Below are 12708 nucleotides of genomic sequence, written 5' to 3' on the forward strand. Positions count from 1 at the left end.
GCGTAACTCCGCGTAATTATTATCCCGGCGCGACGTGTGACTAATATTACATGGTGCGCAGGATGGATGGGTTCATAAACTCAGCCCTCGACTTCTTATTACGCGCTGTTATTACGAGCCGCGGGTGAGGCCTTCCACGAGAGATAATCGTTAATGGATTTCTCGCGTTAGCGTTCCGTACAGGAACCGAGACTGACTATAACGAAGCAGAAGAGTCCATTGGAAATGGTAGAAAAATCGTCGAGATTCGACTAGTACACGTGTGAACATACGACCACGTACAAATGATAATTCATTGCTTTAAGAACGTATGTAATTGCTAATGGAGAATTGCTTCTTTGGCTAGCTGTATTTAATTGATCGTAAATTGTTATTCTCTTTCGCGAATCCATGTGGAAGGTCAATCAGTCGTTGGGTAGAAATTATTAGCACTTTTTTGGTATTAATGTCTTTGTAATTTAATATAGATTTATAAATTTGGGATGCTATACAAGTCTATATATATATACTATACTGTAGGAGACTTTTTGTAAATATGTGCCTTTTTAAAAATTAAGACTAATATTATTAATCCGAGTTTTGTAAAATAACAACAATGATAATTCTACTATCGTTTCTAGTTATGACCAAGAGCATTGAAAGAACATAAAAAGATTGCGGGGGTAGTCGTTGAATAAAGCTAAAAGTGGAGTAATTTTACGCAATAAAATTACTTTATATTATTTTGTATTGTTAACTAGAATAGCTACAAAGTATAGTTATATATATAAACATTTAAGAACGAAAATTCTTACAACATTCATTATATTAGAAAAAATACCAAACTTGAAAAGTTTCCTCAATATCCAGAAAGGTTCAGGTTCGAAGATAATGAAGAATAAAGACGTAAAATCTCTCTGGTCAAGAAAAATTCATAAATAAGCGGCAGCATGTAGACAATGTTAAAACGCGTCATTGGATTAATGGCACAATCGGAGAATAAATGAAGGGATACGTAAGTTGTTATCGTCAATGAAATCAATGGCATTCGTGCGGCCCGCGGTAATGCTCGATAAAATCGTACGCGTTCGGTTTGCGAGGGGCCGTTATATACACGTGAAAATAAAAAGGCCGAGAAAACGGTAATAATGCGTTGTACGTTGTTACCTCGGGACAACTCATGCCACTTAACTTGCGATCCCGCAGTCAACTGTGCCTAAATAAAGTGCAACTTTCCACGGACAAGCGAACGTTTTCTTTTGCCACGCTGTTAGATATGTCATCTTTCTCGATCTGATTCCCCCTTTCCGAGATACAAGGGATCATTACCATAACATATTCTTGAGACTTTCAGCCGGCCGTTGTAAATAATAGTAATGTCGTATATAATATCTTCAATCCGAGCCTCCACGAGTGTGTCGTACAGAAACTGGCTCTCATCGCCTTTCTTCACGTGCAGCCGAACCATTTTCTCAGAAAGCTTGGAACAAAGCGTACGTGACCAGTTTCAGCTTCTATTAGCATGTATTACTTTATTTATATGAGATGCGAAGAGCGATAAACATCATAGTCTTTAACGATAGTCTGGAAGGCTCTACCAGTGTGATGAAAATAATCAATTGATAATATTTTTACAGAATTTTGAGAAAATAATGTAAAACTTCAAATTCAGAAGCTATATATTTAATATATTTTTTAATTTAATAATATATTTTTTCAGCTACATGAGAAAATATATTACGTAATATGTTATATTTCACGTTAGTAATTAAGAATTAATATGGTTACTAAAAGGGGTTCATATGACGTTCAGATAACGTTACAGTGACAGACATTCTACATATTATATTACTGGTAACACGAGATACTATCATTTTCATTATAAAATATTGGAAACATTAATAAGAATAATGAAGTTAATTAATTCTAGAGTATGTTTATCACTTCTCATGATATGATAATACTATAATATTGTAAATATAACAATGTAAATAGGTTACCTTTTCAATACAACTAGTCGGTTCCAAAGATTTGGTGCTGTCAGTCAATAAAACAAATTGTTAATCGGTTTGACACTTAACTCACTTAAGAATTCCAAGGTAAATTATTCTTCGATGAAAAAATGTATCTACTTGATGTTGGAAACGAGAGGTATGCAACACGTGTTACACGATAATAGAAATTGACAGTACCCTTTGAAGCGAAAATGGCAGCTTGTGTCCGGCTAACTGATTGAGAAACGGCAAGATCATAGCACGAACGTGAAAACGCCAATGTATTGCTCGTGGTAACGCGAAGTATCGATTAAACAACTCGTGATAAATCGTTTTTAACTTCAACTGTATCGTTCATTGCACAACTGAAAGTCGTAAATACGCGAGCTGTAATTTGATTGTTTCGAAAAAACGCGTTTAGGAATGTAATTAAATGGCTCGTACGCGAGGTGTACAAAATAAAACAATCTCGTTTAATGAGTATATAATCGTGTTTCATTATTGTATAATATACATATTTACATATTCTAGTGAAACACGGATTACAAGAATAAAGACGACCATATATCGTTACAAATAACGGAGAAACATTCAGACGCGCTCTCTCCTGCTCTCTCTCTCTCTTTCTCTCCCGCTCTCTCGTTCTTTCTCTCTCTCACTCACTCACATTCGCGGTGCTCCCTACTGGCGTTTTTTGGACACAAAAATATCATCGATATATTTCTTTCTTCTCCATGTAATTACTCTATGTGTCAATAATATAATAATTATATTAATAATAATAATTAAATATTCTCGACGTAGCGTTCGTAGAATAAAAATCTATACACTTATATCCGATATCCGTAACTTCATCTAACTTGTAAATGACTAGTATTATGTTAAAATACACTTATAATTCGATTCGATGAGGTGTATTATTTCTCCAGGTCGTTTTTTTTCCCGATTCGGTATATTTGTATAATATATTTTTTTCTTTTTCTTCATTTTCTTTTAAGGTGTAAGGAGAGTCTGAACGAAGGTGGTCCCTATGCGTTATACAGTGCATGCACAAACGTAACTTTGAACAATGACGGATTCGTTCTAAATGCTCGACTGGCCGAGAACAATTGAAAAAAACAGTTCCCCGGACCACCGGCTCGATTGACATTTACAATTTCAGACAGACATTTAACAATAGACTCTATGACGATTTTTCAACGCTTCAACATCGATAATACGAGTGACAATGACAATTGCTTAATTAACGCGAGTTTCACATCGTTTGCGTCCGGTTGTAACGGGCGCGAGAACTTACACATTTACTCAAAATCCTTTCGCATTGCTCGATTAAATCGGATTAATCGTAAGATTAGGGCATTATAGGGGAAGGAGACGTAATTTTACGACGATTTGAAAAAGAAATACAATTTGAAATCGCACGTACAGAAATATCGAACGCAAGTGGACCGCGTTGGACGTCCAATTTTCGCGTTGTTAGCTTTTTTTTATATATAAATGGAATACACGTACATACATTGTATAATTGCGTATCCACTACAATAATTTTACATACGGTCCTCGTGATCATCTAATTCGTGACATGTACAAAAAGAATCGATCTGAAAGAACCATGTCTCGAGATACTCGTTACGACGGCGCGTGATATGATACAATAGAAATATTGGCATTTGGTCCGAAAGAAACATACAAAATAGGGGCTCTTAAGTGCTAAACAGTGAATTAATAATATTGTGCGCGGCTTCATTCTCCTATCGATCGCTTGTATATCATTTGGTGAGATTAAAACATCGTGCGACGCGGAATATTACATACACAGATTGCAACAGCATTTGTAGCGACTACAAATCGAAAAATATTCTACATTCATTCTCTCACATGCTTCGCGTATATTTTAATCGATACGGTTATTGAAATCATTCTATCTAACCATTGAAAAAGGCAACATTATTTCCTACGTTAGCGTTCTTCTGCTTTACATCGAAACATCGCAAAAGATTGTATATTCCACAATGTGTTATCGCCGAAGATAAAAAGCATCGCTCAGTGGAACTTCGATTAACGTTATAACATCGGACTACGGATATTTGCAAAAATAGTGCGCTGTATCCTACATACACGGGGAAAACACGTACTAGCCCATTTTTAACTTTCCTTCGATTCGGTCTCCTGCCTTTCTTTTATTTTTTTTTTTTTTTTTTTTTTTTTTTTTTTTTCTTTAAATGACTTTCACGATCACTGGACGGCAAGATCCTTAGACAATAAAACGTCACACCGAGAGAATTTTCGTCTAGAATTACGATAACAATAAATTCTTTCTTCTTCATCCTCTAACAACACGATTAATAATAATTCGTCTAATTCTATACATCTCAGGCTTCAACAAAAAATGCTTCACATCGATTAAAGCTCGTGCATGGTAGCGTTAACGTTTCTGTTTTGCATTTCTTTTTTTTTTATTTTTGTTTCCCTTATTTTCAATTATAAATATCATCTCATTAATCAACTCGAGAGACGTACGACGGGATTCATATCTTTGACAGCGAGTTGTCCCATTACATCCTCCAAGATCTTTTAACTTGTTGGTCATGGTACCGATGAAGTGGGCGCGATTTGAATTCTTCTTTATTCCTCGTCAATGGTAGGCTGAACCTGTAGCACATCCTTCAGGATCCTGTGTTCTTCATGCTGATCATCCTGATCCTGTAGAGTAGAGAAAGGACCGTGCAACGAAGATCGTTGCACGGTTGCCTCCTCTCAGACTTTACTTTCAGGACCATCTGTCGTATGCTTGAAGGAGCTGCGAATTTTACTGAGGTGAAGGGCAGCGAGGTGGCCGTAGCTTTTGTTGTACCATTCTGGAGTGCGTCCTCTGCAATTAAAATTAAGCACAATAGTATGAAGGATTATGATTTAAAATCATATATGAATATAAAAATTGTAAAAAGGTTAATATGAATAGAAAATCAATATCTTTTATTTAAATTTAATTAAGGTTAAGGTTGGGATTAACGCGATTTAAAGTATTTAAAGCTATTAATCTTCAAGCATATTGATTTATCAATCAAAATATTGAATCGCCAATTCATAATTTTTCATATTTTTAGGGATTTGAAATTTTTTTACAGTGTATATAAGGAGATTATCGATTCCTTAAATCCAAAGAATACGTACTTTGTATCCACTCTGGAGAGATGCATAATCCGTGATTTACCGCTACCACAAGGTTCGATAAGATAGCGCGAGGCTAAAACAATACCACGTGTTCCACCAGGCATAACAGGAGCATCCGGATGTTCTACGGATGTTTCTACGATGACGCAGGCTCCTTTAGGGAGATCGTTACGCCAGGATCTGCACAATGCAACATTACATAATTTACAACTCGACTCTCCCATTTTACACCTCTTATAAATCAGTCTTGCTATTTGTCACGTTCGGTTTCTCGATGCAATTGAATATCGTGTCTCTCAAACACGAATACACACCTTAGCACACAATAATCCCTAGCAGGAAGAGGACTCATGTTCCCAGTGGCGTATTGAAAGACCTCCACGTTGGTGTCCAGTTTATTGACCAGTCTGTACTTTAAAAGCTGAGGATCCCAGATATGCCTTTCTCTCAGAACACGATGGAGAAGCTCGTTCGGTGGTGCTTCCACCTCGGTTGATACTCGCCACAATCGGAGCGGATGTCCATCTCCGACCTTCTTGTATGCCATTTCCACTGTGCTATCAGCTGGATTGTGCACGGTGACCCATCCCCGACTTCTATAAAAGAAGTATAGATTATATGGCTAGCTACATGTATATAATATTTTTTTTAAATGAATAATTTTCGCTGAAATTGGATGAAAATTATAGAAGAATTTTAGGTAGAAAAATAACACCAGAACTTGTATCAAAAAGTCTAAAATGAATGAATGGTATATGAAAAAATATATAACGCGATGAAAGAAACAAGACTTTACAAGAAATCATCCAAATGCCAAAAAGTGTAAATGGAAGCATAACTTTTTTTAAAGAAGATCCATCATTATATTAATCATAAACAAAATTACGACAAAAGGGAAGACAAACTTCAGATGTACATACTTCTCACGCGCCTCCTTCAACAAGGCCGTAGTGCAAGCGTAAAGATATCCTCTCCAATCCTGCTTAAGTTCGGATCCCAGCTCCTCCAAGGCGACCGGTACGCTTTCCTCCATGTAATTGAAATGACACTGCGTCAACATATCCGAGGAGACCTGATGCAACGAGAAACAGAGAAAAGGGGATGAGATTAACTCGTATTTCCCTTCATGATTCGTGAGAACATATCCGAATACACATATATACATATGTACAAATATATACGTATATATATATCTTAGATTCGAGCGCGATTACAATCGCCGTTTCGAGACGACGACGGATGACGCTCCTCTCGAACGACCTGGACGTTCGGCATCGAGCCACTCACCATGAATAATTCACGATGCATCTTGACCAGATACAGAAGACAGTCGTGAGCGGCTTTGTTTTCCGACAGTTCCCTCTGATCGGGAATGCCCACGGTCTTTCTCCTACGTGGCGATACGCTGCTCGACCTGTTGGTCACGTTCGTGTTACTGTGGTTGAAGTGGAACAGGCTCGGTGCCAGGCACACGGCCAGGTTCGAGGCTGTCATTTGGTTGTAGGGAGCGTTGTTCGCTACGTGGTTCAAGAAATCGAGCAGAGTCTCCAACGCCTCCCGATGCTCGTCTGGCAGAAGCAGCAGCACGCATTGCACCGCGTCCGGTCGCAGATCAACAGGTACATCTGTAACAATTATGGATACCTATAATTATCTTCGTTGCCGGTTTTAATTTAGTTTACTAATAAGTCATTAGTTCAAAACGCTTACGAGATTAAAGACGAATGGATATCAAGAGCGTTAGAGATTCTGTGTTGGTCTCATTCTGTCATCGATATGGATACTAATATATAGATGTACATATATACTCACGTTGGAAGATGGCGATGAAGGTCTCGGATAACTTGTTGGTTAATAGCGCTTCCGGCAACTCCCTGAAATACTGCTTAACGAGATCAGCCACATCAAAGGCCTGCTGACCATCAAAATTGATGTTATCCCCGAGAGTCTCGGTCATCATTTTCAATTTCTGTATCCTCGATTTGACACCGCTCTTCCTAAAAATTCCAACTTGGTCGAGGGCATTCGCTCTCAGCCACCTTAACGCGATTTGAATACACTTTGGTAAAGCCTGGCCGGTTCGCTGTAGAGATAACAACAACGGTACCCCGAAGACTGTCTTATCCTTGTAATCAGGGGTCTTTATCTTCCTGATGAACTTTGGCAATTCCCAGTTCCAACCCGTACGATGAGTTGGACAGTATCGTTCCATGCAAGCGGTCAGTTTTAACAGAGCCAATTTCCTCAGTACCAAGAGTTGCCCGCAGGACATCGAGGCCATAGCTCGTGAACACAGAGGATCCAGCGGTTCAGGATACAGTGATCCCCTTTGAAAACTGTGCCACCTAACAACGGTACCCTTGTGCCTCGGAGAATCCTCTTCCTGATCTGAATCACGACTGGCTACTGTCGAACTGCTCTCTTGACTTCCAGCGAGTTCGGAACTCCTGGACCTCGATTTTTCTCTGTAGACCGTCACTTCCTTGGACAAGGGTTTACCCTCTCTGTACGGATCGTCGCGATGTCTGAAGCTCTTGTGCATCTTGTCTTCCCTCTTCAACGCGGCCACCTTGTCTTCCTTGTACCTTTCCTGACTTTGTCCCGACAACTTGTCTCTGTACCTTTGTGACTCCTTCCCAAGATTCAAGCTTCCTCCGCGACTATTTATGGGAGTTTTGGTCGGCGAATCCTTGGGGCTTTGGGGATGGGCAGTCACGTACTCTAACACTTTAGCATGATTGCTGTTCGCGTCTCTGAAATACCTGTGTCGCCAACTGGTAGGCTGACACTCGGAATCGCTGAGCGCGCCTTGATCCTCTCGGCCACGATGCAAGAACCTTCTCGCTCGATTCATCTTCGTGCGTGTCGGCGTAGGCGTCGGGCCACCTCCTTGCGACCCGTCCGAGCAATAACTCGACGAATCGTCGCCGAACGGACTAGGCGCGTTGGTCAGAGGTGACGGTGGAAGGTGATAAGGAGAAGCTGGTAACGTGACGGGTGATCCAGGCACGTGAAGCGGCGAACCCGGTAAAAGGTCGTTGAAAGACACCGGCGCCGGCCCCGTAGGTGATACGTCCACGCAATTCAACTCCTTCATCTTTTGCTGCATCGACATCACGTCTAGAATTTGTGGGCCACTGATGACGATGCCGTCGCGGTTTTGGTGCTTTCGCCGTCGGGATTTCAACGACTCGACCCGCCTAAGGAAAGCTTTGGCCCCATCCCTCAGTCTCTCGGAGCCGGTTCTTCGAAATCTCGGGCTGATCTCATCGGGAAGCGTACCAGGTGGTAAGCTACTGTATCTGAGAGTGTCCAGCATAGTATCCTCGGCCTCCTCGGCTTCCAGTCGATCCTCCAACGAGTCCTCCTCGGATTGCAAGTTCTGCCCAGCAATCGCCTGTAACCTCTCGACGTTGGTTTGCGTCACGTCGCACACGCGGGACCAGCGTCTGGTTTTCTTCTCGAACGTCCAATTCTCGCTGAGGGCGCACTGTGTATCTTCGTCCGAATCATCGCCGCCACCCTGCAACGATGTAAACGTATTGAGCGTGCGAAAATTAAGCGAGAACGAATTTCAACGGTGCCCTTAATTAAAAGGAAAGTTACGAAACGCGACCTTAATCGCGCGTCTCATTTGCATAAGTAACAGTCGTAAGTAAGAATTCTATCTCCTTCCATCTTCGACCATGCCTGACAGGTTTTGACGTCAATAACGTACGATGTAACGATTCGTTTTGGGATTTATTAAAAGAACGCTAAGATCTACGTCTATATCAATAAATTTTGGATTACACGCGGCAATATGTGGTTACCTCGAACTTGATCTTTTTTATACTATTATGGTAGTGGGGCTCGTGGAAGATTACAACGAGCTAATGACGTGATTCAGAGGAGACGTGACTCATGATACACTCCGGTCGACCATTGGAGAGTGTGGAGAAACGTTTCGTGCAAGATTAACGACTCGTAGCGAATGTTTAGCAGCCACCAGTGGCACTGGTTGATAATCAATTTGCGTTTGATGTAGCGACAAATTAAGGACCACCGTCGAGGACGCTATCGTGTCGTGTAATTAATTGTAGAAAGCGTTTCAAGCCCCGTTGCTTTTACCTATGGTCTCTCGCAATCGGCTGTGACACCGTACGTAAGTTATGGAAGATGAATGATTCTTCCGGCAGGCGTGAGAAGAAAAAACCACGCCTTTATGTTACACCAGTTCTGCCATGAAAATACCATTTTTTAAAGAATGAATCATTTCCATGTATTTTACACGCTTTCTGTTTTAACCTAGTATTACTTTGGTTTGAATACTCTTGAAATCTTGAGTTTCTGACTTACATAATTGATACTTCACATCGGTTGTATATAATAACGAACTTAATAAGGCATTAATCGCATTTTGCCTTCCTTGTTCGTTCAACAGCTAATTATATTAACTTCTTTTTTTACTATAATTGTTGTTGATACGCTATAGAAGAAACGCAAAGAGGAGAAAAAGAGAAAGGAGAATTACGTAATGTATGTGTTTGCAAATGTACACAGCTCTCGAGTAAAACTTCATCTGAGCACAGACACCTTTAACAGTATTGTGTCACAATTATAATTTCTGATAATTAAATTATTAGACCCAGCAAATTATCACCATACGATTACAAAATACACAAACTTCGCAATTTCTCTATTCGAATGTTTCTTGACTTTGTGTTTTACGGAACTGATACTAGTCAACTTCCTATTGCAAAATCAAGTTAATTTTTGCAACTTTTCCATTTGGTTAATTGCCAACTTCATGTTCTGTCGAATTTGAGAAACTATCCATTTTAGCCCGATAAACTATCGATTCTATCTTATAACTACAAAATCATCTCAAACTTTGTAAATTCTTCATCAAACCTCGTCTCAATCCGATGTTCTTCCATTTTCCCACAATGCAACTCTGAATTACCATTTCACGCTTTATTATCAAGCGGACAGACGAGCCGAGAGACTAACGTGGGATTCGACGTCTGGAAGAGCCGGATCGGGGCCACAGATGACTAAACTGAAACGCTGTTCCTTCCGACGACCGTAGGCAAAGCCAGTCCGTTTTCTAACAATAAAGCCGACGCTCTGTTGCTCGTTACGAAACTTGACGCCTTTGTTGTTTCCACGTAGGGCATCGGCAGGGCTGCGAGAGCCAGTCGGGAGAGTGTGTGACCTTACGTGATCTTCGCCACATGACAATGGACCAAGTTTCACCTCGTGTCGCTTCGCACGGTTTCCATCGGTGGCATCGTGGCGTACAGCTAAACTCCTCTTCGCGCCGCTCGCTGTCCAGGAAGCGAGCATCACGACCTAACCATCTAGTACCGCGATTTTTTTTCCATTCTATTTCATGGCGATGCATGAGGACATAATGGAAGCTATGCCTCTACGTTGGCGCACGCCGATGAATTCGAAACTTGGCCTCAAATGTGTCTAATCGCTGTCACGGATGTACCGTTTTCCTAGCTTTCATGAAATCGTTATGGGTGGGAGGATCTTGAGTGTTAGAGAGAATGTGGTGATTAATACTTAGCTGGATTGAATTTTATTTTAGGACACCAAATGTTCTTCACAGATCTTTAAATGTATTTTCTAAAAGTATTTGACGAGTAGAGAGTAATGTAATTTCTGAATTTAGGAAATTATCGGTCCAAAAGCTAGTTTGCTTTTAAGAATTACGTTGGGTTTGGTATGGGTGGTTATATTCAAACAATAGTAAATTAAGAATTTGCAATAGTGAAGTAGAAACTATAAATTCTGCTGGAGAATAACTTTTCAGAATAAAACTTTTCATGTAATGCATATTGTTGTAAAATTACTGTATATACGTATTGAACATTAAGAAAGGCTTTTCCTATGTATAATGAATTGTATAATGTTTATACTTTGATACTTGTTGCAAATGAAAGCTGAATCGAAGCATAAATGTATGACAGTGGGAAAATAAACGACAGATTCGTGAATGTCGCTTATGAGAAACCAAATCACTCCGTAGAAAGCTTATCGCATCTTAAAAGGATTGAATCTTAATGATTGCGGTGATGCAAGGAATAGACGAAGAGTATTTATGGATATTTATGTTAGTAGCTTAACGCTGTACAATCTGTTCTTTTTCCTCGGGGTGTAACGTTATTACGGTGATAAATTTTAATCGTAAACGCCATGCCGAGCAGTGAGATCGTTAAACGAAATTACCAGTGCATTCGAGGAAAGGAAAACGCGTAAAATGACATGCAAAGTGTTCCCTCTTTTCTTCTTCTTTTTTTCCTCCTCCTTGTCTTCTTTTTTTTTTCATCGATGAACGTTACGAAGTCAGACAACAGGGCCATTTGATTACGCGAGAAAATAATCAACGTGCTCGAATGTGGGCCATGGTTAAAAATACACGGCATTGCAGAAATGGGATATCCGTTAAGAATAAATGGACTCCTGACAGGAATAGATTTTTCGAATCTTCGATGTCTTTCCAGACATTCACCATTCGATTGCTCATTCTAACAGAAGCTATGATTTCCTGTCACTGAATTAGAAAAAAACTTTAGGTGATACTAAACGTCCATTAGAATTTCGTTATGAACGACAACCTTGACACTTACAAGATTGTATATTATATCCTAAATACGCACTTCTTAAATTAATCAAAAAAAAAAGAAAGAAAAAAAGTAGGACTTGTTTATAGAAAGATTCCTATGAATTACAAACTGGCTTAAGATAGTACTGTTTTTAATAGTGCTCCTTTTTTCATGCCATGCTATATCCGAATATAATCAACATTCCACTATATTATGTATATTTTACTAGCGTGTATAGGGACAGCGTGTTGTAAAAATAGAATCAAAGAATTTAAGGGCTTCTAGTATATAGTGCTTATCAAGGGGAATGAAGAATGTTGAGTAAACGTAGGTTCTAAATTCAGTGCTGTTGGTATAAAATGTAATTTTCTTTCTCCTTATAGGGATAGCTAATGAGTTTCATTTACTCGCCCATAAGAAATAACGTAATTGAATTGCAATATTAAATGAAAAATGCAGTATATGTCAGACAATATGGAACAAGGTGGGGATGTTGAAAAATACACATCCGTTGATTCACATAATTTACATATGACAGTCCTGTAAATTATGTTCCATGCCTTTCTATGATTTTTTGCTGATATTAGATATTCCTATCTTAATTTTTTTCAATTGACGTACTGGTAATCCCTGAGTAAGGCGGTTGATTGGTTTCATGTTATTTATGCAAATATAATCATTATGTCGCATGCTATTCTTTATCACCAATATACACCTAATATATTATTCAAACACATATTTCTAAATCTATTTCTTTATTCATATCCAATATATTCCCACGAGACGCAACTAATTCACTTACAAATACACAATTTTATACTTCATTACAAAATACTTGATTGCTCTATTTATATCTATATCTAAATAGCTCGAATAATTAATTCTAGATTCTACACTCTTTTTACGACGCACCCTAAATCCTTAAAGTCTTAAACGCATACTTTTTGACACTCCGTATATATTTC

The 12708-nt window shown here is 39.2% G+C and overlaps 1 protein-coding gene across 2 annotated transcripts in view; it reads right to left on the reverse strand.

The window, feature by feature from the left end:
- Nucleotides 1-2445: 2445 nt before the first annotated feature.
- Nucleotides 2446-12708, reverse strand: part of LOC132910981 (rho GTPase-activating protein 7) — a 352390-nt gene continuing 342127 nt past the window's right edge. For both annotated transcript variants that reach the window (XM_060967214.1, XM_060967215.1), the window contains 6 exons: nt 6960-8670; nt 6435-6772; nt 6068-6219; nt 5462-5743; nt 5148-5327; nt 2446-4845 (listed from right to left, as the gene is read on the reverse strand). In XM_060967214.1, coding sequence (XP_060823197.1) covers nt 4731-4845; nt 5148-5327; nt 5462-5743; nt 6068-6219; nt 6435-6772; nt 6960-8670 — 2778 coding nt within the window. In that variant the 3' untranslated portion in view covers nt 2446-4730. The remainder of the gene's footprint in view (nt 4846-5147; nt 5328-5461; nt 5744-6067; nt 6220-6434; nt 6773-6959; nt 8671-12708) is intronic.

Source organism: Bombus pascuorum, chromosome 9 (genome assembly GCF_905332965.1).
Source record: "Bombus pascuorum chromosome 9, iyBomPasc1.1, whole genome shotgun sequence".
NCBI lineage: Eukaryota > Metazoa > Arthropoda > Insecta > Hymenoptera > Apidae > Bombus > Bombus pascuorum.